Consider the following 24,866-nt stretch of genomic DNA (forward strand, 5'->3'; position numbering starts at 1 on the left):
CTAGTCAAAATACCAGATTTTCCACTTGCATGGGTGAGTGAGTAAGTGAGTAATTGAGTGGGTAAGTGTGTGATTGGGCAAGTGAGTGAACCAATGAATAAGTGAGTGAGCAAGTAAGTGAGTAAGTGAGTGAGCGAGCAAGTGAATGGAAGATTATCGTTTATTAGAGTATGAATCAATGAGTAAACGAACGCGATAAACCAAAAAATGAAGATATAATCGTATGAGTGAATGAGTGACTGCTTAAGTGAGTGAGTGAGGAAGTGAGCGTGTGAGAAAATGAGAGAGTGAGTAAGTGAGTAAATGGGAAAGTAATTAAGAGTAAATGAGTGAATAAGTAAGTGAGTAAATGAGTGAGTCAGTAAGTGAGCGAGTAAGTTAATGATTCAGTGAGTAAGTGAGTGAATAAGTAAGTAAGTTAGTAAGAGAGTAAGTGAGTGAATGAGTGAGTGAGTTAGTAATTAAGTCAGTGAATAAGTGAGTGAGTGAAGAGTTAATCAGATGATGAGGAGAGCTTGAGAGTGAGACAAATTTAATGAACTAGGGGAACGAGGAATTTTGTGAGTTAGTAAAAGGACTAGTTAATCAATTAGTGAGGAAGTAAGCGTGTGAAGCCGTGAGTGACTGATTGGGTGAGCGAGCAAATGAATAAGTGAATAAGTAAGTTTCATTCACCACCAGTCCAACTTTTGTTGCTTCACGTTTCAGGCGGGTGTACAGTTCTGCCACCTTTGCAAATGTTCGGCCGACAATGCCCATGTCATCCGCGAAGCAAATAAATTGACTGGATCTGTTGAAAATCGTACCCCGGCTGTTACACCCGGCTCTCCGCATGACACCTTCTAGCGCAATGTTGAACAGCAGGCACGAAAGTCCATCACCTTGTCTTAGTCCCCGGCGTGATTCGAACGAACTGGAGTGTTCGCCCGAAATCTTCACACAGTTTTGCACACCATCCACCGTTGCTTTGATCAGTCTGGTAAGCTTCCCAGGGAAGCTGTTCTCGTCCATAATTTTCCATAGCTCTACGCGGTCTATACTGTCGTATGCCGCCTTGAAATCAACGAACAGATGGTGCGTTGGAACCTGGTATTCACGGCAGTTTTGAAGGATTTGCCGTACAGTAAAGATCTGGTCCGTTGTCGAGCGACCGTCAACGAAGCCGACTTGATAACTTCCCACGAACTCGTTCACTAATGGTGACAGACGACGGAAGATGATCTGGGATATCACTTTGTAGGCGGCATTAAGGATGGTGATCGCTCGAATGTTCTCACACTCCAGTTTGTCGCCATTCTTGTAGATGGGGCATATAACCCCTTCCTTCCACTCCTCCGGTAGCTGTTCGGTTTCCGAGATTCTGACTATCAGTTTGTGCAGGCAAGTGGCCAGCTTTTCCAGGGCCATCTTGATGAGCTCAGCTCCGATACCATCCTTACCAGCTGCTTTATTGGTCTTTAGCTGTTGAATGGCATCCTTAACTTCCCTCAAGATGGGGCTGGTTGGCTTCCATCGTCCGCTGAACTGACGTGGTCATCCCAAGTAACATTTCAAGTTTTATTCCGCTCTAAGAATGGTTTTCAAGATCAATTTATAAGATCTAACAATAAAACCGAATAATACACGGCAACCTTATGATGACCACTATAAGAGCAAGATATTGCCAAGTGGCCCTCTCCAGATAACCACTATAAACCTATTATAAGAGCATTTAAAAACCCTTTTTAAACCACCCGCAAAAAAGGGAATTTGGCTGCGGCAGCTGTCAAAATGTTGCTTTGAAAAAAGAGAAACAAAACTTTGCAGAAAAAATAATAACAAAATGGATTGCTGATGAAAATTATGATGAAGACAGGCCGTTTTTACGATTCAGTACAATTGAAAAGGAGTGGGCGTTCGGTTTTATGGGCAAAGCTGGTGAAAAAATAAGGTTGAACACCACGCGCCGGCAATATAACGTGGTTCAATGAAATAAAACGAAAATATTTATTACCCCAACGTCTAGGATGCCCACTAAATCGATTAGTACTTTTGCCCAAATTATTATTAAGCAGAATTATTTATAAGAAAAAGTATGATACGCGTTGAAAATGTCGTTAAATCATGAATTTCAGTGATATATTTCACTGACTGCGAAATGCTTAACCATTTTCAATATGGCCATCATGGAATTTGATCAGAAAAATTTTACTTTTATTGAACACCGTCATAAACTCTTCGCAATGCAAATATTCTTATGGGGGTAATTCATTTGACCACATTATGACCAAAATTTGAAGCTTTATTCGAGCGTTGAAAATTTGATTTATTACGCTCTTCAACACAACCATAGATCTATTCATATGGTCAATTGGCATTTGACGTTTGAAGCTTTTTTCAACAGGCTTATGAGAGTTTTATTGATAGCAATAAGAGCGCCAATAAAACTGAGCTATTAGCTTGGTGATTGCTGTCATAAACCCGCAATAAGAATTAGATAAATCTAAGAAGCATGGAAATTGTTACTTGGGATCTCCTCCGCTGCCTTGACTTTCACTGCACTTCACTGTACTCTCAGCGCCATTCAGATGTTCCTCGTAGTGCTGCTTCCACTTTTCAATCACCACACGTTCGTCCGTCAAGATGCTCCCATCCTTATCCCGGCACATTTCGGCTCGCGGCACGAAGCCTTTGCGGGATGCGTTGAGCTTCTGATAGAACTTGCGTGTATCTTGAGAACGGCACAGCTGTTCCATCTCCTCGCACTCCGCTTCTTCCAGGCGGCGTTTCTTCTCCTGAAAAAGGCGGGTCTGCTATCTCCGCTTCCGTCTATAACGTTCCACGTTCTGCCGGGTACCTTGCTGCAGCGCGACCGCCCGCGCTGCGTCCTTCTCCTCCAGAATCTGTCTGCACTCTTCGTCGAACCAATCGTTCCGTCGACTTCGACCCATATACCCCACGTTGTTCTCCGCTGCGTCGTTAATGGCTGCTTTGACTGATTTCCAGCAATCCTCAAGAGGGGCCCCATCGAGCTCACCCTCTTCCGGCAACGCTGCCTCGAGATGCTGCGCGTATGCAGTGGCGACATCAGGTTGCTTCAGTCGCTCTAGGTCGTACCGCGGCGGTCGTCGATACCGAACATTGTTGATGACGGATAGTTTTGGGCGCAGTTTAACCATCATCAGATAGTGGTCAGAGTCGATGTTAGCGCCACGATATGCCCTGACGTCGATAATATCGGAGAAGTGCCGTCCATCAATCAGAACGTGGTCGATTTGTGATTCTGTCTGCAGTGGTGATCTCCAGGTGTACCGATACGGGAGGCTGTGTTGGAAGTAGGTGCTGCGAATGGCCATATTCTTGGAGGCGGCGAAATCAATAAGTCGTAGGCCATTTTCGTTCGTCAGCTGGTGAGCGCTGAACTTTCCAATAGTCGGTCTAAACTCCTCCTCTTGGCCAACCTGAGCGTTCAAATCTCCTATGATGATTCTGACGTCGTGGCTTGGGCAGCTGTCGTACTCACGTTCCAGCTGCGCGTAGAATGCGTCCTTATCATCATCAGTGCTTCCGGAGTGTGGGCTATGGACGTTGATTATGCTGAAGTTGAAGAACCGGCCTTTGATCCTCAACCTGCACATTATTTCATTGATCGGCCACCACCCGATCACGCGCCTTTGCATAACGCCCATCACTATGAAAGCTGTTCCCAGCTCGTGTGTGTTGCCGCAGCTCTGGTAGATGGTATGATTACCTCTAAATGTTCGCACCATTGATCCCTTCCAAAAAAAAACCTCCTGCAGCGCTACGATGCCAAATCCACGGTCCTTGAGCACATCGGCGAGTATGCGTGTGCTCCCGATGAAGTTGAGAGATTTGCAGTTCCACGTACCGAGTTTCCAATCGCTAGTCCCTTTTCGTCGCAGTGGTCTTCGCCGATGGTTCCGGTCCGTACTCTCTTGTTGATTGTTCGTTGCGTGAGTTTTTATCTGGCTGGCTTGCAGGGCCTGACACCAAACCCTCTAAATTTCCGGAGGACCATTCCTCTTTATTTCCGGTGGACCATGGTGCACAGTTTCACTTAGAGTCCCTCGCTGGCACTCGGACGATGATCAGCCGCCCCTAACATGGAGAACAGACGCTGTTGTGAGCCGATCCTGACATGGAGAACAGACGCTCAATAAGATTTGCACCTCCGGAGAGGAGCAAACCCCCCCTTCCCTGTCAGCATGCGACCATAGTTCCCACCGGGGTTGGTTACCCGATTTTCTTTAAGGTTGCTCGTATCCCGGCCAACACCGCGGGGAGGTAGGGATAGGAGTTGCTGGGTAAGAGGCTAAGGACCGCGAGATGGGGTCTATTTTATTCCTTCAGGTACGCGAAGTACCAATGGTACGCTTTACCCAGCATTTGCCGTGCCACACATGAGTTATATAGATTTCAAATGTCCCACTTTTTTCTCTACGTGTACACTAAGTTTATGTAAATGCTATTGGATGGATAAATGGATTTAAATAAAAATTGACCTTTGATATGTGGCCAATAGGCCAACAGTATATTGCAACACGATGAACTGAGCTGATGTCTGTATGTGTGTATATTCGTGTGTATGTGACTATGTATAAACATTTTATAGACCCATTTTTTTGGAATTTAGCAATTAAAAATTTTTCACAGAAAACTGCTTGGGTAGTTTGAGTCTATTATGACAGTGTGAGTCTATTGTAACAGTGTGTCTATAAAATGACTACACACACACATTTACACACGAATATACACACATACAGACATCAGACGTCAAGGTGGGATGGTCGGTATGCCCTGTGCGCATATACGAGCAACCCGAAGTTTGCTTCAAGTGCCTGAAACCGGGGCACAAGCAATGGGACTGCAAAGGCCCTGACAGAAGCAATCTCTGCCGACGCTGCGGATTGGAGGGACATAAGGCACAATGCTGCACGAACCCTCCCAATTGTTTGATTTGTTCCAGCAAAGCTGTGAACAGCAAGCACCCCATGGGGGGTTCGATGTGCCCGGCGTTTAAGCGTGCTGCAAAATCAAAGTGCAGGTAACGCAGCTGGCTTGCTCGGCCTCGCCCGAGTGTTTGGTGTGCGCAGGTTTAGAGGAAACGGCGGAACGCGTGTTGTTCGTGTGCTCACGTTTTCGCGCAATGCGTGACCACATGCTTGCCACATGTGGTCTGGACCATTACTGGAAAAGGTCGTGATCGTCATAAGACAGAGAGCAAAGCGCCTTTTTCTATTTCAGGCGACCAAATGAAAGAATCGTGGGTACTTTGATCAATTTCGCATGAAAGGCAGTCATGAAAGGATGTTGTGCTTTATTTTAAAATTTAAATTCCTAAGTTAGTTCAATAGATACATGCGAAAAATAGTGACTAGTCGATAAATTAATCATACTTCTTTAATTCACCTAGTTGAAAGTGAAAATAAACACAAAAATAAAGCAGATATTGCACACTTTCATGACCTGTCACGGAACAAATATTTTTTGAGATTTTTGTAGCATGCCATTCATCCTTCGCGTTTCAATAGATTTTGAAAGGGCCAGATATGTAAACATCGCGTGACATCTCTTACTGAAAATGAGAAATTCCAGTACTGGTCTGGACACTACCCCGGACAACCTAGTTCAGAGGATGTGTAAAGATGAAGTTGGCTGGAACGCCGTTTTATCGGCTATCGCCCAAATCGTCTCGGAGCTACACAGAAGGTGGCGCGTGGACTCAAGGATGGCTAGTTCAGGCGCAAATAAGAGGTGTTCCAAGGGATCGGAGTCGGCTTCATGGGTCATACCGGTGGTCTTGCTCTGTGGTCGAACTCGATCCTTTTATCGAACAAGTGGCCGCGCGAAGAACAACATGGTATCGTCGCTTTCGCGGCGTCGGTCAACCGGGCGGGTTCTGAGCCCGAGGACGGAAAGGGGTCCTCGTCAAGGCTGGGGCAGGCGTAGGCCTCGCGTCGGCAAGTCCCTCTGTGTGCTGGCGAATAGGCCCTATCGCAGAAAGGTCAATTTGGGGTGCACGCGGCATCATCATTCTTGATACCAGTCGTGCAGAGGGAAGCAGGCGCGAAGTCGACCCTTCCCACCTTCCGAGGACATAGGGCGTGGTAAGGCCACCTGGAAAGCCGGCAACGCGCTGGCACGATACCATGGTGTTCTTCTAGAAAAGCGAGTTACGATGTTCGGTGCTGCAAGGACACGCAGCTAACCTCGAGGGTGCGTTGTGCACTGGCCCCCTTTGAAGCATTACTTTCTGGTTGTACCGAAGGGACTATGGGCTTGGCGGCAATGGAAACGGTTTAGCGGGTCGGGAATGTAGTCCTGCCTCCCTCGGTGATCCCTAACCCCGCACTTCCTGGTCAACCCAGGATGTCTGTTGAGCAGATTCCCCCTCCATTGTTTAGGAAGAAAAAAAAACATTCAGACATCAGCTCAATTCATAGTGTTGCAATATACTATGGGCCAATTGGCCACCTATCGATACCCAAGTAACAATTTCCATGCTTCTTAGATTTATCTAATTCTTATTGCGGATTTATGACAGCAATCATCAAGCTAATAGCTCAGTTTTATTGGCGCTCTTATTGCTATCAATAAAACTCTCATAAGTCTGTTGAAAAAAGCTTCAAACGTCAAATGCCAATTGACCATATGAATAGATCTATGGTTGTGTTGAAGAGCGTAATAAATCAAATTTTCAACGCTCGAATAAAGCTTCAAATTTTGGTCATAATGTGGTCAAATGAATTACCCCCATGAGAATATTTGCATTGCAAGAGTTTATGACGGTGCACAATAAAAATAAAAATTTTCTGGTCAAATTACATGATGGCCATATTGAAAATGGATAAGCATTGTGCAGTCAGTGAAATATATCACTGAAATTCAAAATTTAACGACATTTTCAACGCGTATCATACTTTTTCTTATAAATAATTCTGCTTAATAATAATTTGGGCAAAAGTACTAATCGATTTAGTGGGCATCCTAGACGTTGGGGTAATAAATATTTTTGTTTTATTTCATTGAACCACGTTATATTGCCGGCGCGTGGTGTTTAACCTTATTTTTTCACCAGCTTTGCCCATAAAACCGAACGCGCACTCCTTTTCAATGGTACTGAATCGTAAAAACAGCCTGAAGAAAAATTTATTTTGTTGTCATCATCATAATTTTCATCAGCAATCCATTTTGTTATTATTTTTTTCTGCAAAGTTTTGTTTCTCTTTTTTCAAAGCAACATTTTGACAGCTGCCGCAGCCAAATTCCCTTTTTTGCGGGTGGTTTAAAAAGGGTTTTTTAATGCTCTTATAATAGGTTTATAGTGGTTATCTGGAGAGGGCCACTTGGCAATATCTTGCTCTTATAGTGGTCATCATAAGGTTGCCGTGTATTATTCGGTTTTATTGTTAGATCTTATAAATTGATCTTGAAAACCATTCTTAGAGCGGAATAAAACTTGAAATGTTACTTGGGTAGGTTCAACCAGTGGCCACAAGTTCAACCAGTGGGTAAGAGTAGACATACAGCAGTTTCAGTGTACTAAAAAGTTGGGTGCGCCATTTTGCGCCGGAACAATTTACACGATTCTAAAACACCCCTAGAAAAAACATATTTTCTCAAATAGCTTTTCAATTTCAAGAGATAGAGCTTCGCAATCTTTTACAAAAACGTGTATTTTTATTAGCCAAACAACTTTGTAGAAGGTGGTAAAAATGCCTGAAACATAGAAAAAAGTTATGCTCAAAAAACTGATTTCAGGGACCTTCCACAGAAAATGTCACATATCTCGTACTATATAAGTCATAGGTATGGGGTCTCTTTGGCAAAGTGGCTTGAAATACCATCTGCTACAACTTTCCTGAAGACACTAGGCTCATATCTGGTTTCGATGGTTAAGCAAAATTTTTATCTCACTTTTAGGTGGATTAATCATTTTACAGATTTTCTCAAAAAAGGCCCTTTTCATATCTAACGTCTTCTCCAAACAAACTACAGCGAAAAAATCAACAGAAACGATGTTATTAAAAAAGCGCACGAAATCGGCAAAAAGCAACACTGTGCACTTGCCCCGTTTGAAGGGGTAAGTGGGTCCCACAGGTAAATTTATTTATGTCGCTACCAATATTTTTGTAACTGAATAAATGGCTTACAACACGTCTACACTTAAACAACGGAAGCATATAATGATGTATCCGAGGTAAATGTCCTGAAATACCATGTTTTCTAAGTATGCGTTAATGATTTTGCTGAACTAGCGTTTTTTTAGGTCCCACTTGCCCCGGGGTACCTTACGTAGGGGGAGATTACCAAGCGCCGAAACTTTTACAAGTTTTTCCAACGTTTCTTGTAGCACAAAAGATAGCTATTTTGAAACTTTTTACCTGTATGGAACTTCAGAGCCCAATTTTTCAAGCTTTTTTTCAAAATCAAAGATTAAAAAAAAACTATTTTCTAAATTACACCGGTTTTCCTTACTTTAGAAGGTTTTAATCAACAACAATAACATTAATTTCCTGGATCCTTTCTGAATATGTAGACATGATCAATTTTAATCATATTTAGGACACCAATCATGATTTGTTGGATGTTTTATGTAGATATAGTCTGAAATCGATTTCAGTGTCATAAATCCATAAATCCGAACAGTGACATTTTTCATATGAACAATATTTTTCACAGCAGTACCGTGGCGGACCGAAATTCGTACAGCAGCGCCGAAATCCGTCCACTTCAAGAGACATCAATAAATTATAGGGGATATAAAGTAATTAATTTTCACATAATTTTTCTTATCCTGTTCATATACTTGAGAGTAAGCTTTTAGACCATTGAGATGGAAAGTAGGCTTTGAAATTAAAACAATATAGGGGAACGGGTCGGAACTTCATCCCATAGCTCCTATTTACATCTCATCAAAAACAAAGTAAGGAAAAGGAATTTGGTTTGTTTCTTATTTTTGTGATTTTTTTCACCAGTGAGCACGCGTGTTAGCAAAAAGAAGCGACGAGATTAGTTCTGTATTTCTTTGTTTTGCGATGAGATGAATATCTTTTCAGTGAGATGGAAAACGGAGCAGTTCCCCTAATTTGAAAACAAATCCTTCAAAAATGCTGTGAATCTGTTAATTGATTTCAAGGCGGCATACGACAGTATAGACCGCGTAGAGCTATGGAAAATTATGGACAAGAACAGCAACGGTGGATGGTGTGCAAAACTGTGTGAAGAATTTTGCGTTAAATGGTTTAGGTGTCCGTCACTGGTATACGAGAAAGGCAAAACATCTAAAAATATTATGCTTTAATGTCAGATTGCTATTAGAAGGGATGTAAATGCGTCCATAGTCAAAATATAGATAATGATTCAAAAGTCCTCCAAAGCTTGTATATCACCACTTGACACTTAACATTTTTTGGATATTTTCTCATTCAAGCTCAAAATCCAATGCAACGTAAATGTTGTATTCGATATCTTCTGATTGGAAACCACACTGACGTCAATGTTACATCGAGAACTATTCCGGTTGACCTCACTCACCGCGAAGCATCGTCATTTCTTTTAAAAACCTTAGTGGAATGCACGCAAACAAGTCACAATTTAGGGTATTCGGTCTTGGAATAACACCGAATGATATCATTGCAAAATCATCAATCACGTCACGTGTGGTTTTGCCTTTCTCGTTCACCAAGGTTTAATGAAAAGGCTATATGTTCGCTCTAAAAACGTTTTTTTTACTTCCTGTTCCCGTGCTTTGTTTCTTCATTTCATGACTTTACGTTCCAAGTGAAACATTGACTGCTTTTCATTTGTTGTTCCAATCGCCTGTCTATGCAATTGCTTGAGTATGTTTTTCGTTCGTCAAGTAGAATTATGTTGCCTACATTGTTGTATGAGCCAAGACTATTTACCACCTGAAAAAAATCAAGTTTGCTCGCAAAGCTAATTGGAGTTCCCGTACTAGTGAGACACCAGCAATACTAAGAGCACGATTTGTATTTTCGATATCGGCGATTTTGCTCCATACAGCTAAAAGTACACAAAAATGAAGAAATGCTTCTATAAGGTTAACAGTGTACGATTCTTCACCATATCTTTTTTAGATATAATTGAATTACATGCATTAACTTTGGGTGTTCCCGTTGATACTGGCAGTTTAACGGATCGCAATTAGCACGGTATTATAAATAACGCTTTCCGAAGTATTTTAATCAATACACAAAACAGTGTTGAAAGCAAAAGAGGTGATACATTCGTTGAAGGAAAACCATGGTACTTTTCCGAGAAGGTTTGTTAAAATAGCACACTTTTCCGGTATAGTTACATTAACGAGTGCCATTTCAGTGCATCTGACATGCCTCATAGTCTCAATTTTGCATCGCATCAATGGAGCACCTCTTGCTGATGGCACTCTCCAAAAGAATCCGAGGAGTATATGCCCGTCAGACGACTTTGCCATATTACCTGCAGAGGAATGTCACACTTTCTACGTTTGTTCAAATGGCTTCGAAACCTTGCTAGAATGTGCTGCTGGAGAGAATTTCAATCCGGAAACAACTCAATGTGATCCAAATTATGAATGCATCAACGTGCCAACATCCGAGGGAACAATAACTACAACGACAACAACAATTACTACATCAACATCAACGATATCATCCGTTTCATCAACCACTTCGGCAAGTAATCTGCCCGAAGGATTCTTACAGGTTTTGTCCCCTACGCAGGAATGTCCGCCGGAAGGAGCCGCTTATCGAATTCATGGCGAGAACTGCCGGCTTTTCTACTACTGCCGAGATGGCTACGAACGATTACAAACATGTTCCGCTTTTCGTAGATTCGACATGTCGACGGGACAGTGTCTGCTTACGACAGATGCAGTGTGTTTCCCAGGAACGGAGGTTTTTGATGACAGAAATGAAGGAGATGTTAATTTATATTTATTATCTTAAAATACTGCCGTTGAATTTAAACTACTCGAATACATTGTCAGCTCCATTTGCAAGCTGTCCCTATTAGTGAATGTTTTTATTTATTTCATTCCTATAAGAGCCACCCTTTCCAGCAGAAGGAGGGGTTTCGAACCGATACATACCTTCCAAATCATTCATATGCCAGATTTGGTTCCATTAATTCTCGAGTTATGACGACATTGGTGTTTCATTTGTATGCGAGCCCCCCTGTCTTTATTCTTAATCCTTATTTGGAGCAGGGAAAAGCCCACTTGAGAAGAGCTAAATCCCTTCCTCAAGCGGGCGCAAAACCTCCTCTTCTTTTATATAATATACAATAATTCTTAAGACTATTACAGTTTTACAATTAAAGAATACTTAATGTCTATCCTGACTAACTATCTATCAAAAAGTGTTTGTGTTAGAAGCGGCAAATATTCGGCAAAACTTTTTCCGAAGATTGGGACGAGAGAGGTGAAAGTCAAATTCAGTAGCACATCGATTGAAGATACGGCTCATACTAGTGAATGGCTCGTTATGTCCATAATTTGTTCGAGCACCCTGGAGGAACAAAAAAGAACTGAACCTAAGCTGACGACGGGGCACATTTAGGTTCAAAAGAGAGAGCAAATAGGAGGAATCAATTCTTGATTGTAGAAGGTCGGAAATAAATAAAGCCCTGGATATATCCCGACGCTCGCTCAACAACTCCAATCCAATGAGCTTGCAGCGGTCACGGTAACTTTGTAGGTTGTTTGGATTATGCCAGTGGAGATGCCGTAACGCGAAACGAACAAATTTGCGTTGGATTGCCTCGATACGCAATATACTGTTTCGGTAAAACGGTGCGCAAACAACAGAATAGAATAATTCAGCCCACACTCCGGAAGCACTGATGATGATAGGGATGCATTCTACGCACAGCTGGAACGTGAGAACGACAGCTGCCCAACCCACGACGTCAAAATCACCGACAACTATTTTGCGGTTGAACATTTCGCGCAATAACATTTTGCGGTTTGTAACTTTTGGCGGAATGTACCATTTCGCAGAATGCACCATTTCACGGAATTTTAATAATAATAGCTTAGTGTTGCATAGTCTTGCTTGACAGCATCGCAATTTCCCGCACGGCTAAGGAAAGCCTCCCAGAATATGTAGAAGTGGATTCTAACACAAATGCCCGAATGACATAAACCCGAATTCCATTCGCCCGAGTGACAAACGCCCGAATGTTACACATGCCCGAATTTCATACGCCCGAATTGGAAATACAACCGAACAGATTTTTTTTAGAAGAATAATTTCCACTGAAGTTAACCAAGAAATATATGATCGTTTATTTTCCTCATATTTTGCATTTGCTCAAATTAAGGAAGATATATGGATCTGGGACATAAGGTCGATCCTATATCTTATGATCACCTTGATGAAAATGTTGATTAAACTAAAATACTCTAAAGAACAGCCTACGTTGGAAAGAAGGCTAAATTCCAGAACGCAATTGTAACACTGAACGTGCTGTGAGGTGCATACAATCATTATACCGTCAGATTCATTCCCCTTGCGTATTGTTGTTGATGACAATGATGACAGATCGTTCGTGTTGATTCAAACGCATGCATCTGTGAATACATCAGTACGAGCAGTCGTTAGAGGCAGCGTCGGTATCCTGTAAGGAAGTGCAGCGCGTCGTCTGAGGCAAAAGAAAGTGCAGAGCATTCTGACAATTGAGATTCTCATGTCGGGTGATTCCTTGTAATAGGTTGATATTTACATTGGCGACCGCAACAGGACCGGCAAAAAAAATCAAAATTATTAGGCCGGAAAAGGAATCACTCGTCATGAGATGAAGTTTGAAGTGATTAATATTAAAAAGTGAACCGCCGTGATGGTTTTTTGATAAGTGATGATGGTCGCATTGCGAAGAGCGGAAAGTATGTTAGGCCAATAAATTGGCGATGGCCTGTAAAGAAAACAGCCGGTACAAAAATGTGTCGAAACTGCTAGAGGAAAACGGCGTGTATTGAAAACCGCCGGAAGAATGTGGAGTAAAGAAAACTCCCGTTTAAAAAACAATGGCGAGTAAAGAAAACCGCCAGTGAAAATAATGGCGTGTAATGTAAACCGTCACAGACAACCGGTTGGTATTGAAAATCACCGGAGAAAAAGGGACAAAATATGGCAAGTATAGTAAACTGCCTGTGCAAAAAAGAACAAAATGGCGAGTAACGAAAACCGCCAGAAAAGAAATTGTTAAAATAAACCGTCCAAGAGAACAGTGGGTATTGGAAACCGCTGGTAGAGAAAATGGAAAAATATGGCGAGTAAAGTAAACCGCCTGTGCAAAAGAATGGCGTGTATTGGAAACCGCCGGTAGAAAAAAGGCAAGCAATTGAAATATCAGGTGCAAATCGAAATGGTAACTGTTGGTAACCATCGTAAAACGGGATGTATTGCATATCGTCGAATAGGAAAAATACGACGAGTAAAAAAACGCCTGTGGAACGTATGAAATGTGAACAAAACGATGGCTAGATGCCATCTTAAGTCCGTCTAGGAGAAACAATATGGCGGGAGCTCTGGGGGAGCCTTAAAATGAAATAAAAATAAAATGGCGTGTCGAAAGGACTGACAAAGAAAAAAAATAATGATGAGTAATTGCAAGTAGCGTTTCAAACAAGCGTCAAAGGTCAATCAAGAGGATAATCGTTAGCGTCAAAAACTTGTTTGAAGAAAGCGGAAAAATGGTTAGAGAGAAAATAAAAACCAGTTTTACTAAAATTATGAGTAAATAATAAAATGTATTAAAAACAATACGAAACAAAATATTACGGTTACCGGATTCTGCCAAATACATGAAGTTGCGGCAAACTTGCATAAGACCATGCACGCAGTGCTGCTGGTATTGTTTTCTCAAAATAATGTTGGTGTGATAGAACTTGCAAAAATATTTTTTGCTATTTTAGCAAAATACAGTGAGCCAGATATTGAAGATATCATGATAGGGAGGTAATGTTTGAGAAAATTAATGATGGAACTATACGAGGAAATAGGCTAATTTAGTGCCTTATGTTAAGCATCGCTGATCCGGTGTACACTTCACACCAAAGCTAACGTGAATCCGACGAATAACACGTTTGAAATAACTATGTCATCATGAATTTTTACAGATCGCTCCTGTGCAAATAAATAAGATAAATGATATTCATGAGGGAGGAAAATCTGCATAACTAGATGTTTTATATAAATATCAGCTCGCGGTATTGTGAGCCTTTGACTGCTGTTATAGAACTTGTTTGTAATGCGGATGAATTTTCCCCATATAAATGATCACAAAAGAGTTCGCAAATCGGATGGACCGATTTGCAAGACTTCTTCACTAATCGATTAGTCTTGAGACATTTCGTGGGACAGATGAATAAATGTATAAATACTACCTTTTCATTCTCAGGTTTTCATGAATTCTGAAGAGAACCATCAAGCTCGAATTGAAATCGATCTAGATGCGACGCTGCAATCGACAAAAAGATTGACAGACTCATAAAAAACAACCAGATCAAGATCGGGCAGCTTCGTCTAGTAGGTACCTACATACATATTGTATTACATTTACTACACATATTATAATTCAAAATGGGTTAATCTAGAAAAAATCCGGAATAATGTGACAAAACAAAATTTGAACAAGTTGCACGTGTAAAGGCGCTCGTTAGCTTAGTTTGGCTGGGCTTGGTTGACGCTAGTAAATACTACTGCATTATGACCAGAACAGCTGCTCCTGCACAGATGCTTGCTAAGGAACTAACTCTCCTCTTCAATGCACAAGGGTCGGTGATCTCGATTGTTTGGTCACACTGGTGCCTACTACGTCAAAATGTAGTTAATGTGGAGGATGGGGAGGAAATGATGATGTAAGCCAAGAATCCTTCTGCGAGAATCCGTCTGGAAATTGAGGGTTAGGTTATGGCAGAAGTTCGTATTGGTATCGGTTATCAACGAAGAAACAAGCTTTCGTTCGTTCTAGCATTTGCTGATAGAATAATAAAGTTGAAGGTTTAGGATTAATATAGAAACGGTACGAACAATTTGCTAAACAATGAGAAATATAGAGAAAGATACAAAGTAAGAAAATTAAAGGGGTCTGTGATTGAACCTACGCTCTCCTGTGTATGAAGCAGAAATGGTAGCCATAAGCTGTTTGTTGTGTATGAGTGCTCATTTCTCTAAACAAATGAACGTCAAATCAAGTCGGGAATCAAATTATTGTATACGCTTTCGTATTGCTACTCACTTACCCTTACCGATTTGGTTGTATGTGAGTTACAGAAACTCATCTACGATAAGTGCGCTGCTCAGGATAATAAGTTAATAAATCTGAATAATTGGAAATGCACGTTATTGACAAGAAAAAAACATGTGGCTAAACTTTTTAACAAGTGAGCTCTATGATTAAAGAGTATTATGCACCCCAAGATAAACACTCGGATCGTGATCATCTCAATCAGCCTTCGTTACACACGGCGGCTATTCAGCGATGGCAACACTATTCGGCGTCTTATTAAATTTAACAGCGCAGACTCGCATCCTGTGGGAAAACTTATGAGCGCGGCTGCTGCGCAATCTTTGCTTGCTTGTTATCACCGCGAAGAGATGAGCGTTTGAGAAGAGGCGATAACTTATAATAATATATCGGAGGTTAGGAGATTTGAAAAGTCATAATCTCCTACGAGATTATTCGTGATGTGAAAATTAAGATGTTTCACCGATGTTACATTTTGTACAAAAGAATCAATCTGGTTCTTCAAACAACATTCGAGTTAAGTTTAAGTTGAAGGATATTGTTATGCATGAAGTCAGAACATGTTACCTCCCCTGCATTATTACTAGACTTTACTCGATTAACAACAAAATAACACAGTGTCAAAATTGGAACAGCGCATTATCTTTCAAAAAGGTTGGGAGTTACGCCACCTCAATGTTTCCCGAACATTTTTGCTGTTTTAAAAATCCTAAATTGCTGTGCTGGTACACAAAATATTCACATTGTTCCAAGCTACTTATTAAGTACGTGGAGTAGCTTGATGAATTAGTTCTTTCAATGTGTATGGTATGATATATGTATAAATTATAGTCAGAGCCGCGGGCTGCTACGCATATCTACATACTTTATGGAAAATTTTTCGATGCGTTTATTTATTTTTTGTGTAGAAGGGGGATGTGAGGTGCATACAATCATTATACCGTCAGATTCATTCCCCTTGCGTATTGTTGTTGATGACGATGATGACAGATCGTTCGTGTTGATTCAAACGCATGCATCTGTGAATACATCAGTACGAGCAGTCGTTAGAGGCAGCGTCGGTATCCTGTAAGGAAGTGCAGCGCGTCGTCTGAGGCAAAAGAAAGTGCAGAGCATTCTGACAATTGAGATTCTCATGTCGGGTGATTCCTTGTAATAGGTTGATATTTACACGTGCCAATAATGATAAAAATGTACAACTCGCAAAGAACATCCTATGTTTGAAATAAGGGAAAATTTTAGAATTAATTTTTATCAGGTGAAACACAAACCTACACATCAATATGCAGAACTCGAAAGAACAGCCCATAATTAAAAGAATGAAAATCTAAAACAAAACATTCAACTTAAAAGAATTTGAACTTTTGTCTCAATTATCTTTTTTGTAACTTCTACCTATTAAGCACACACAACATCTTCCAAAAAGCACCTTGTTTCTATTCAGTTTCATTAAAGGCATTGGAAAAACATCAAAGCACGAAAAAGTTGCATCAAGATGTCAAAAACGTTCGAATTGTGATCAATGTTTCATTAACATTGCAATACAGTACGCGTTTGACATTTGGAAACAAACAACCAAAGAATACTGCACTGCATGTTGCATAAACGAAACAAAATCTTTAAGTTGCATATTTTCCACCATGTAACTTCGATGCGTCTTTCAAAATTGAATTGTTTGTTCAAATTAAGTTACAGATAAGTTGATTGTAACTTCGTATCTGATTTAGCATCGTTCAACGTTTTGACAACTCACAATTTATTCCGGTGATGGTGCAATATAGTAACAGGAAAGTCGACTACAAAACTTCATAATCGTATGGTTTTATGGTGAGTCAACATGCAGTCTCTCGAAGTATTGAATGGTGCTGTGGTAGAGTGAAGGACTATATCAATCACAAGATCCATGAATCGAATCGAGTTTTGTATTTTTATTTTTTTTTTCGCTTTAGTATTTTGCAACATTTTTGCAATTTTACTGCAATCGAAGGATGTTTCCGCAGGCTCCACCCCTTGCGCTTTTTAAATTGCAAGAGAGTTATATTTGTTGGCACATACACAAAGATTATTTCTTTCTGAATAGTTGCAAAACAGTAAAATTTTCAGTAGTGAAACAAGTTGTGCTGCTTGAGTACAAAGCTTATGATGAACATCCAAAGTAAAAGCTACTATTGGGCCAAGACGTTTTGATCAAGGTAGATTTTTGTCTGCAGAATGACAATTGGCATAATTCTGCCTTCTTTATGGCTCAGGCTGTTCTTTAGTCACGTCTATTATGCCTAACAACGTATACCATTCTCTTTCCAAAAAACGAATTAGTCCAGTAAATGCCTCCTTCTGTGGAAAACTACCACGATAGAAATAGTTGAAAAAGGCATTACACCAGGAACCAAATTCCCATGTGGTGGACCTCTTTTCCCGAGCAACTCGTGGGACCAAAATGGAAAACCAAGGCAATTCTTCAACTAGTGGTAGTAGTGTAGGCGACAACCCCTTCGCAAGAGGTGGGAGGCCAGAGGCAATAGTCGGCAGCTCAGTGCGCAGCGCCAGCGTGGGTCACGTAACCTTCATCTCGGCTAAAAAAAACGCCGGTAGAGGTTATTGACGGCCCATGGCTTGTGGAGGCGATGAACCGCAAACGCGATGGGCTTTCGGCCTTTGAGGTGGCGACGGAACAGCTGGACGCCATCATCGACTTTGCGTCATCGAAGCATAATATCAGTAAGGACCTCAAGAGGAGCTTGCTGAAACTTCGAAAGTCGATGTTGGACGTCAAGCTGGAGAGGGCGGTCGGGACGGCCAAGTGTAAACCCGTGAAATCCGTGGAGTCGAGGTCTACCCAGACTGAGGCCCAAGGATTCGCGGACTCGGGCAAGGTCGAATTGACCGATGGCGTGCCAGCGAAGACGGTGGTACCAAAGTCTACCCAGACTGAGGCTCAAGTATTCGCGGGCACGTCGGGGGTGACTGCTCCAACGGAGCAGACACAAAAACGGGGAAGACAGTCTCCAGGGGATGCACACTGGTTCAGAAGCCCCCAAAACGTGTGTTTTTTAGTTTTCGACCTGAAAACTACATTTTAGAGTCATGATGTCTTCAGAAGAGTTGAAGGATGTTTCTTGGGCTTTCTTTTGATAGGAAAATATCAATGATCTATCCGCCTTGAAGGGCGGTATGGAATAAAAAATTTACGCAGATGTACAAAAGCAGTGGTTGTTCTCTGCAATATTATAAAGAATGTGAATTGGAACATATTTTCTGAAGACACAATATTGAACAAACGGTTTTGTAAGGAATTAGAGCACGTTTTGTATGAATGACCCCCAAAAATCATGTTTTGCGCATAACTTTTTTGATAATGATTTTAGCACTATGGTTTATTCTAGAAAGTTGTGCATAATGACAAAAACATGTTTGTCTAGAAGACTACTTTGATCTATCTTGAAACCTGTCAAAGTTATTAAGGAATCTTTAGAAAAAATAGTCAATTTTCACATCAACACACCATGAAAAGCGGCAAGAGGCGGCAAGCCAAACAGCCACCATCTGAAAGATTCGGTTTTAAGCTACCGAATGCACAATGTTTTGTTTTGTTCCGTCGTGTTCCACTATTGTTTTGAATCAACTTAAAATAGTCCTTAATGTACGTTTTTCAGTACAACTGTTACGTAAACAATTAAAAAGTGGCTAACATGATTAGTTATTTATTGCATGGTTACAATCTCGACAAATGACAGCCATTCGTCTTAAATGTGGCTGTTTCGTCTTGATGGAGATTGTTACTATATGTAAATAACAATCATGTTAGCCACTGTTTACAACATAATTTGATTCAAACATTTTATGAACAAACATAGTGCTAAAACATTCAAAATACTCAAAGATTTTTTCAGAACGTGCTCACGTAGAAACTCCCTGGGACCGCTCCAAAACGCGGAGGGTTACTACCCCGAACAAGGGTAGTGGGGCTGAGAAGCTGAACCCCGGCCAGGTACCTCCCAAACCGGGGAGCAAGGACCTGGAAAGGTCCGTCCACCCAGGAAAGATGGTGGTAAGGGGTTACGGCAGGCTGAGAACTCTAAGCCGCCCAGACCAGGGAAATAGATGGGGATGACGCCTCCTGGACCCTGGTCAAGAACAAGAGGAAACCGAAGACGTCAAGGGCCGAAAAGAAGGCCCAGGCGAATGAGAGTAGCAAGAAGTCTAGGGTAGGCGCCAATCGCTCCAGGGGCGATGCCCTAGTCATCACGGTGGACGAGGCTAAGTACTCGGACGTTTTGAAGGCGATGAGGAGTGACGTCAAGCTCGGTGAACTCGGCGCCGACGTACGTCGAATAAGACGTACCCGGATGGGCGAGATGATCCTCGAGCTGAAGCGGGGCGTCTCGCAAAAGGGATCTGTCCGTGGATCTAGACATCCGCCATCTTGATTCGGCTCCCGCCCGCGTGGCGCGTTTTCTGCGGCGACAGCTCGTTCCGGCCCGCCAGTTTCTGGCAGACAAACGGGGTAGAGAAGACATCCTCCGGCCTACCTGCGTGCGGTTTACGTACGATCGAGCAGCGTACTGGAGTTGCCGACGTCCTCCCCCGCAACTATAGATCAGCCGTTGGTTTTTTTCGAGCACGCCCTAACGACGCTGGTGCCCAACATCTTGGTGCCCCCGGAGATAGGCCTAGTCCCGCCTCTGCGACGACAGATCATCGCATGAATCTCCGAACCTCCGTTGAACCAGCAGTCGTCGTTTGCTAAAACCCTGCGCAGGTATGTATGTCACTCATAGCCATGAACACACAACACACAACACACACTGACACAAAACTATGTTTAACGAAAAAAGAAACATAATATAATTAAAATGAATTTAAGCTAAACTTATCTTTCTACGTTAATTTATGATACCTGAGCCCTGTGGTATATTAGTTCGCCCGGGTTACGTTTTCTTTCCGTTCCACTTCTTTTTTCTGAACACGTGCGAATTGATTCACTCTTCCGTTTTCGTCCGCTTCAGTTGGATTTCATTCAAAATCATAGCCATCGTTACAATTACTCTCCAACCGTTCAGAACTCCCCGAGAATTAAACTCATGCTAAACTAGCTTAGTCGGGCAACGTAACATCACACGACCAGTGGTCCCCTAATGCAATCGTTGGGGGTGGCGCATAAGCGCGTGTGTTTCATAAAAATTCAAAGAAGTCCTTTTGAAACGGTTATAAAGTGGAGACGCCCACCGCAGCCATTCGGCTACGGAAAGGTCCGGCAGGGACACAGGTAGCATCGGTTCGGCTATCTGCAGCGGATGCCTCCAAGGTAGTCAACTTAGGAAGCGTCAAGGTGGGATGGTCGGTGTGCCCTGTGGGCATATACGAGCAACCCGAAGTTTGCTTCAAGTGCCTGGAACCGGGGCACAAGCAATGGGGCTGCAAAGGCCCTGACAGAAGCAATCTATGCCGACACTGCGGATTGGAGGGACATAAGGTACAATGCTGCACGAACCCTCCCAATTGTTTGATTTGTTCCAGCAAAGCTGTGAACAGCAAGCACCCCATGGCGGGTTCGATGTGCCCGGCGTTTAAGTGTGCTGCAAAATCACAGTGCAGGTAACGCAGCTGGCTTGCTCGGCCTCGCCCGAGTGTTTGGTGTGCGCAGGTTTAGAGGAAACGGCGGAACACGTGTTGTTCGTGTGCTCACGTTTTCGCGCAATGCTTGCCACATGTGGTCTGGACACTACCCCGGACAACCTAGTTCGGAGGATGTACAAAGATAAAGTTGGCTGGAACGCCGTTTTATCGACTATCGCCCAAACCGTCTCGATGCTACACATAAGGTGGCGCGTGGACTCAAGGATGGCTAGTTCAGGCGCAAATAAGAGGTGGTCCAAGAGATCGGAGTCGGCTTCATGGGTCATGGTCGATCCTTTTATCGAACAAGTGGCCGCGTGAAGAACAGCATGGTATCGTCGCTTTCGCGGCGTCGGTCAACCGGGCGGGTTCCGAGCCCGAGGACGGAAAGGGGTCCTCGTCAATGCTGGGGTAGGCGTAGGCACCGCGTCGGCAAGTCCCTCTGTGTGTTGGCGTATAGGCCCTGTCGCAGAGAGGTCAATTTGGGGTGCACGCGGCATCATCATTCTTGATACCAGTCGTGCAGAGGGAAGCAGGCGCGAAGTCGACCCTTCCCACCTTCCGAAGACATAGGGCGTGGTAAGGCCACCTGGAAAGCCGGCAATGCGCTGGCACGATACCATGGTGTTCTTCTAAAAAAGCAAGTCACGATGTTCGATGCTGCAAGGACACGCAGCTAAACTCGAGGGTGCGATGTGCACTGGCCCCCTTTGAAGCATTACTTTCTGGTTGTACCGAAGGGACTATGGGCTTGGCGGCAATGGAAACGGTTTAGCGGGTCGGGGATGTAGTCCTGCCTCCCTCGTTTGCTGTTGGAGGTGGTCCCTAACCCCGCACTTCCTGGACAACCCAGGATGTCTGTTGAGCAGATTCCCCCTCCATTGCTTAGGAAGAAAAAAAAAGACAAACATTTACTTAGTTCGTCGAGCTGAGTCGATTGGTATATAACACTATGGTTCTCTGAGCCTTCTATGTAAAAATCGATATTGGAGTGAAATGATACAGTTTGGTACAACTTTGTTGCACGAGAAAGGCAAAAAAAGAAGATCAAGTTTCCGTGTCCCATATATGAAGGCGATGATGTGTTTTTGGCATTGGTTCTCACGTAACATTTTCTATCAGTGTAATTGAGCAACAATTATATTTGGCTCCAGTACATCAACTTCTTTATTTCAAATTTAAAACAACATAACAAAACAAAAAACTACTGACGGGGTGTATAAACTAGGACTAGTGGTAAAGGTGTCATTCGCCATTCAACAATTACCATGACGTGGCAAGGCAAGGCAGCTGAGCAATGGATTGGCAATAGGACCTCGCTCGAATGATTGCCTCACTACGAAGGGCAGCGTACATTGAATATATGATCGCAGTATTCTTGAGCTTGATTCCAGTACTGGTTGGCGGGGCAGTCCAGTACAAACAGCGCACCGAAGACACAGCGATAGAACTTGGAGCAATCGGCATGTGGGTGGTAAAATACGAGGCCCGGGGTGCAGTATGGTGCTGATGGATTGCTCGGTGCAGCAGTTGTAGTAGTTGTTGTCGTAGTAACTGGTGCTGCTGTGGTTACAGGCGCTGCTGTGGTTACAGGCGCTGCTGTAGTTACAGGGGCTGCTGTGGTTACAGGAGCTGCAGTTGTTGGAGCTGGCGTTGGTGCAGTAGGCACAGTTGGAGCAGGTGTAGGGGCTACAGGAACATTTGTCGGTGACACGTTTGGAACCGTTGGAGCAGTTGGGATATTCGGCTGTGCGGTAGTAACTGTAGAAGTAACCGCTACAACAGTTGTAGTTTGATCTGCTACTGGCGGAGTTACCACGTTCTTTATGCATACAGAATTATCCGGGTGATTACAATCGTTTGTCAAAACATCGAAAATGAGTGAGTTTGCACAAGTTTGTCTGAATGCTTGCTCGTTTACGCAAATATAGTAAGCCGAACAATCTGTTGGGTCGGGAATTGTCGTAGTTTGAACATGGCCGGCACATACATTTTCCGGCGGTAGTTCCGACACAAATGCTTCACATTTGCGAGTTTCCACATCAAATATCTGATCATTAGAACAAGACAACTCGTATGCTGTTTCTCCCATGCACATGTAATACATGGAGGCATCTTGCTCGTGAGGCACATATGCTAAGCCAACATTACCTGCGCACGGATTGGTAGAGTGTTCTTTGATACAAACTGATGTGTCCGCGCTTCCACATTTGCTACTTTTATGGTCAAATATCAGCCCAGTGCTACACGGTACAGAGAACGAGTTACCATTCATACACATGTAGTAACGTGAACAGTCTTCCGGATCAGGTATATTGTGTATTCCCTCGTTTCCGTTGCATCTTTGGTCGGCTTTTGATAAGCTTTTGGATACCAGGGAGAGGAAAGCTTCCTTGGAACGCTTTTATGGGAATTAAAAGGATAGGGTTACAATGGGAAAACTTGGCTAAACTGGGGTGCTGATGAGGTATGTACAATAATGAGGTATATTTCGCTTAATAGTATGGCTGTCTAAATAAGGTTACCAATGTTGCTGGACACGTAACTTGGGACTCTAGATCGCAAAGGTTTGTGTCAGGATTGAATGCCGTCGAAGGAGGGCATTCCTGGGCCACTGGCTGTCCACTGACGCAAATGTAATAGTTCCTGCAAATAGTCGGATGCCGGATGAACGTCGGATTGGCTGGATCATCATTAGCAGGACATGTAACTGTTGAACAGGGAGGAGCATTGGCAGCTATATTGCATTCCAAAAGCTCCGTATCGAAGATCAATCCGTTGAGACATTCATGTGTACTTTGAATTCCGTTCACACACAACACGAATTTAGTGCATGATCCGGACACCGGGAATCTTGCAAGTCCAGTTGCTGGACACACAACACATTCATCTGGGTTTCCTTCGTCGCACATTTGAGTTTCCGGTCTGAAGACCGGGAAGACTGCCGGGCATTGTAACTCATGGGCAACGCCATTCACACACGAATAGTACCGGGTGCAGTCTGTATGAGCCACAAAACCACTGGTCACTCCTTCGCAAGGATTGCCGTACACATCAGTTAACATCCATCCAAGGATGAAAAGGGAGAGAAAATATTCTACAAAATAAACAGAATTACTCTTCAGTGTTTTGCTCAAATTAAAGCACCATATTGTAAAGATACTAACTTTTCATGTTGAAATTGGCTGGTATAATAATGTTGATGTCCTTAAAGATTCAATGAAATATAATTTAGATAGAGGCCTTTATTGCCAATGCACTGTTCGAGTTGATGTTCTGAAATAACTACTGTGGGACCGCAAGGCTAAAATTTATACTTGACTTTGGTACTTGCAATTCATACTGATTAAGCTTGTCTTTCGGTTGTCCAAAGATGGATAAAAACATGCAGATAGTAGGGAAAAATGTCAAGATACCAGGAACCAAATCATACCTCCTCGTTTAATCATTGGTCCGTTATCAGTATTGAATTTTATCAAAAGATTCAACGGATACTTTACATCCTGCCTCGCTTGTCCAGATAGATAAGTGGTTTAAATCGAAAGGAGAAAATTGATGTTTGTGATATGCACCACGTCGCAATGGATTAAGTTTTTATCTTGAAGCTTGTACCTGTTAGTACTTGTCAAAATAATTAATGAATTTGATAAAATAATGCGTAGGTATATCTCACCACCAATTTCCGCTTTTCAATTAACCGAAAGTATGTTATACGCAGTCTGATATGATTGATCGTGTCGTTCGATAGATAGTCAGAATCGCTTCCAATGTAATAACGTCATACTACATGATGGACTTTAAACTATTCGTCACGGCCACGGTTTCAGAATCTAAGAAGACTGGTAATGAAAATGACAGTTCAAAAGTGACGTGATTGTTATCGCTGTTTGTCCAAAACAATGCCGTTGACTTGCTTTGTTCCATGCAGAGATAGCAGAGACGTCACTTAGTTACTAGTTCAGGTTTGTTTTTATTCACCATGATCACGGCTCTCATGG

The 24,866-nt window shown here is 42.6% G+C and overlaps 2 protein-coding genes across 2 annotated transcripts in view; one reads left to right on the top strand and one right to left on the bottom strand.

The window, feature by feature from the left end:
* The window catches only part of LOC134222325 (uncharacterized), a 101,947-nt gene extending 77,811 nt beyond the window's left edge, over positions 1–24,136 (bottom strand). The window contains exons 1-3 of the mRNA XM_062701475.1: positions 24,036–24,136; positions 23,394–23,965; positions 22,209–23,269 (exon numbers count right to left, since the gene is read on the bottom strand). Coding sequence (XP_062557459.1) covers positions 22,209–23,269; positions 23,394–23,965; positions 24,036–24,042 — 1,640 coding nt within the window. The 5' untranslated portion in view covers positions 24,043–24,136. The remainder of the gene's footprint in view (positions 1–22,208; positions 23,270–23,393; positions 23,966–24,035) is intronic.
* LOC134220484 (uncharacterized) lies at positions 10,174–10,953 on the top strand. Its single transcript, XM_062699545.1, has 2 exons — positions 10,174–10,285; positions 10,342–10,953. The coding sequence occupies exons 1-2, from the start codon at positions 10,267–10,269 to the stop codon at positions 10,947–10,949; spliced, it is 627 nt and encodes a 208-aa protein (XP_062555529.1). The 5' UTR covers positions 10,174–10,266; the 3' UTR covers positions 10,950–10,953.
* Positions 24,137–24,866: the final 730 nt, after the last annotated feature.

The sequence above is a fragment of the Armigeres subalbatus genome, chromosome 3 (assembly GCF_024139115.2).
Source record: "Armigeres subalbatus isolate Guangzhou_Male chromosome 3, GZ_Asu_2, whole genome shotgun sequence".
NCBI classification, from domain to species: domain Eukaryota; kingdom Metazoa; phylum Arthropoda; class Insecta; order Diptera; family Culicidae; genus Armigeres; species Armigeres subalbatus.